The sequence below is a fragment of the Octopus bimaculoides genome, chromosome 9 (assembly GCF_001194135.2).
Source record: "Octopus bimaculoides isolate UCB-OBI-ISO-001 chromosome 9, ASM119413v2, whole genome shotgun sequence".
NCBI lineage: Eukaryota > Metazoa > Mollusca > Cephalopoda > Octopoda > Octopodidae > Octopus > Octopus bimaculoides.
The window spans coordinates 87,951,875-87,955,425 of NC_068989.1; the positions used below are offsets into that span (position 1 = coordinate 87,951,875).

The window sequence follows — 3,551 nt, forward strand, 5'->3', positions numbered from 1 at the left end:
TTTTTTTTTTTTTTTTTTTCTCTCCTGTGTCTCATTTATTTAATTTAAACACGGTTCTCATAATCTTTTTGCAGCATCACTAAGTCTGAGCGAAAGAAGTTGGACCCAAGATCTGACTCAAATGTATGCAAGAGAGCAAACCACAATAAAAGCGCACAAAAGCAAGGAGACGGATGGTGTCCACCAACCAAAGTGAAAATAATGAAGAAACAACGACTGACAGGTTACCACAGTATAATGGTGGTTACCACAGAATCTATCATCAGACCTGATCTAAGTACTTGAAATAAAGTGTACTTCAACTGAGGCTTCTAAGGGCAGAAGGGAGACCTGCAGAACAACTAGCATTAGCATTTAATGTGACAGGGACAAAAAAGGATCAGACAGGCCTCGAGAGACAAAGTATATTATCATTATTATTACCATTATTTATAAGACAGTTAGCTGGCAGAATCATTAGTCTAATAGCATTTTGTCTGTCTTTACGTTCTAAGTTCAAATTCCACCGAGGTTGACTTTGCCTTTCATCCTTTCAGGGGTAGATAAAGTGAGTAGCAGTTGGGTACTGGGATCAATGGAATCGACTTAATCCCCTCCCTCAGAATTTCAGGCCTTGGGTCCATAGACGAAAGAAATATTATTATTATTTATAAGGTGGAGAGCTGGCAGAATCATTAGCAGGTGAAAGTAAAGAAAACACACACCCGGGGTTTAGGGGTAAGATTTTTGTAACGCCGAAAACGGGTGCACATATTCTTTACCTCTGCTCATTAGCATGCTGGACAAAATATTTAACAGCATTCTGTTTGTCTTTATGTTCCGAGTTCAAATTCCGAGGTGCTCGTCTTTATCTTTGTTCCTTTTGGGGTCAATAAAATAGATACCAACATAGGACCGAGATCGATGTAATCAACTTTCTCTTCCCCCGAAATCGCTGGCCTTGGGCCAAAATTTGCAACCATTATTATTTATGTTCTTTGGAGAAACAGAGGCCACTGCAGTTGTGTCAGACGTAGAAAGGGTAAACATTGATTCAAAGTCAGTCGCTGTAATACGTTGGCGAGGGGGTTACCGCTAATTAGTCATATAGCATTCTTTCTCATTCAGTCAAATAAACAGTTGACACATCAATCATTAAAAATTTCACTAATCAATTAATTAGCAGCTGTTCACATAGAGAATGTGCCTTAACGCAGGCACACTACTTTGCTAGAAATAACAGAGAACTATTTAAATTACACACTATTAAAAAAAATTGGAAACACTAGTTTATGTAGTCCCAGGTACATTGTCTGGAAAAAGACGGAATAATCAATGTGGGAATGTATTTGAGTCAAGATATGCTGGAGTACGCTTCCGTCTTAATAAAAACAGGGGAAAGAAAAGACTGAATCTAATCCTGGACATCATATCTGACGAAAAAAGTGGGATGGCTGCAATTAGAACATATATGGTCTGTTGGATAATGAGTGAACTGGAGGCGGGGGAAAGATAAATAAGAATAAAGACAAGAACCACGGGGGTGGTTGTCAAATGATTCGATAGGCTCAAATTAAAAACATGAGGAACAGCAACAAAGGAGTCGCTATGCGGTACTTGACCAGTGGTAGAAATAGCAGAGAAATCACATGTTACAATCTTTTAAAAAGGAAACAAAAGGAAGGATATAGAGCAGAGAGTGTAATTATAGATATGCACAATAAACAGGGTGGTCATAACTGGAACGTCTTTGACTATAGGTGTGCTCAAGCAGGAGTGACCAGGAGTTAAAACACCGGTAACAACAAAACACATCAGAGTGACTTGCACTTCTCAAAATGATGGATGGAACTGATGTCCGTCTTTTAACCTAGAAAAACAAACCGTGAGAATATAAAAACACTTTTGTAATTATATTTTCAAAGACACCCGTCTTTGAACAATGCATCCGTATACATATGGGTCTCTGTTTATGGCCAGAGTATTTGCTATTGTTGTAATATTAACCAGATGTTTTCTTACCTGTTCAGACATTTTCGTCATGTTTCTGGTGAATGGAATTCTGGGAAATCTCTTCAGCTTCCGTCTTCCAAACAGAAAAAATGTTATAAAGAGAAAGGAGAATCTACGGATGGACAGAATTGATACAATTTCATACAATATTATAAGGATGGAGATATTTCAGTGGGTGTAAATATTTTTATATACGAAATTATGGCGGTAGTTAACAAAAGAAACCCGGAGTATCCGGCCAAAAATGTCTTGGAGTATTGAGTTACTTCCCTTCACGTTATAAGTTCGAATCCAGTCAGAGTCGATTGGTAAACTTTCACAATAGTTATCATGATTAAGATTAATAATTTTTTTTTTTCTTTTGGGCTTTTGAGATGTTATTTCTTCTCAGCATTTTTCGTTATTTTCTTGTGTCTTACAAGCTGAAACATTTGTAATTCGCATTTAGAAATTTAAAATATTTTTTTCGAAAATCCATATTTATCAATTTTTTAACCCCCTCCTCCCCATGTCTTACGAATAGTTGTAACGATTCGTCGACGTCACCTTTGCCTTTTTCATCTTTTGGAGTCGGTAAAAATTAAGTATCACTTGATTATCCAAATTCGTATAATTGACTAGCCTCTCCCCCCGACCCAAATTACCGACCTTCTACCAAAATTTAATTTTTTTTTTTTCGTTGTTTTACGTTATTTTATAAAATCTTTTCCACTATAGGCATAAGCCCTTGCATTAAGGAGGGTATCAGAGTGTTTGAGTTACATTAGACCCCAACAAACGCCCATAAATTAAATGCATCTATCTGGGCCACAATCGTGGCCTGTCGACCTGTGCCTGGTGGCCACGATCGTGGCCCGTCGCGCTTTATGTGTTAACTGTCAAATTTTTTTATTCACATTTTTTGGCTTTGCCAGGTGTCTTAGGAGTTAAAGTAGTATATAGTATTTAAATCCAAGGTTTTAATAAGCCATTTAAATCACACAAAAACCGTTAGATTCACTTCAACATTTAAATTTAATTTGCAGCACAGAATTTTGTCAGTGAACAGGTTGCAGTCTCAAAGCAACGAAAATATTTTGACAAATTAGAATAAGAATAGCCTTACCTCTGCTGGTGACAAAAGACCTCTCACTCAGAGTAAAAGGCAGACTGTATGGCGCATGTGTACAAACATTCAGCCCACTTATGCATACCTTCCTTCATTGGACTCTAAACTCCGTTTGCGAAGACATGTTGAGGCAAGTGAAATCGAAATCGAACTAAATTCGACGACTGGCACCCATGGATAAAGGGGTCCACTAGAATAAAATAGTAATATAAGGTGTTCATAGGGGTAAAAAAATTATTGAGGATCACTGTTCTAAATAAATTAGGCTTTCCTTTCAGATATTAAAGTGTGGGAATAGCATACAAATTCCAAACAATTTTGCCAAAATTTCTTTAAATTTGGTGATAAAAAGAAAATTTTTTTATAGTTAGTAATGAAAACTTACTCTTTACTCTTTTACTTGTTTCAGTCATTTGACTACGGCCATGCTGGAGCACCACCTTTAGTCGAG

General features: G+C 36.9%; 1 protein-coding gene across 1 annotated transcript in view; it reads right to left on the reverse strand.

The window, feature by feature from the left end:
* The window catches only part of LOC106869833 (26S proteasome regulatory subunit 8), a 23,834-nt gene extending 20,917 nt beyond the window's left edge, over positions 1 to 2,917 (reverse strand). The window contains 1 exon segment of the mRNA XM_052970842.1: positions 2,002 to 2,917. Coding sequence (XP_052826802.1) covers positions 2,002 to 2,022 — 21 coding nt within the window. The 5' untranslated portion in view covers positions 2,023 to 2,917.
* Positions 2,918 to 3,551: the final 634 nt, after the last annotated feature.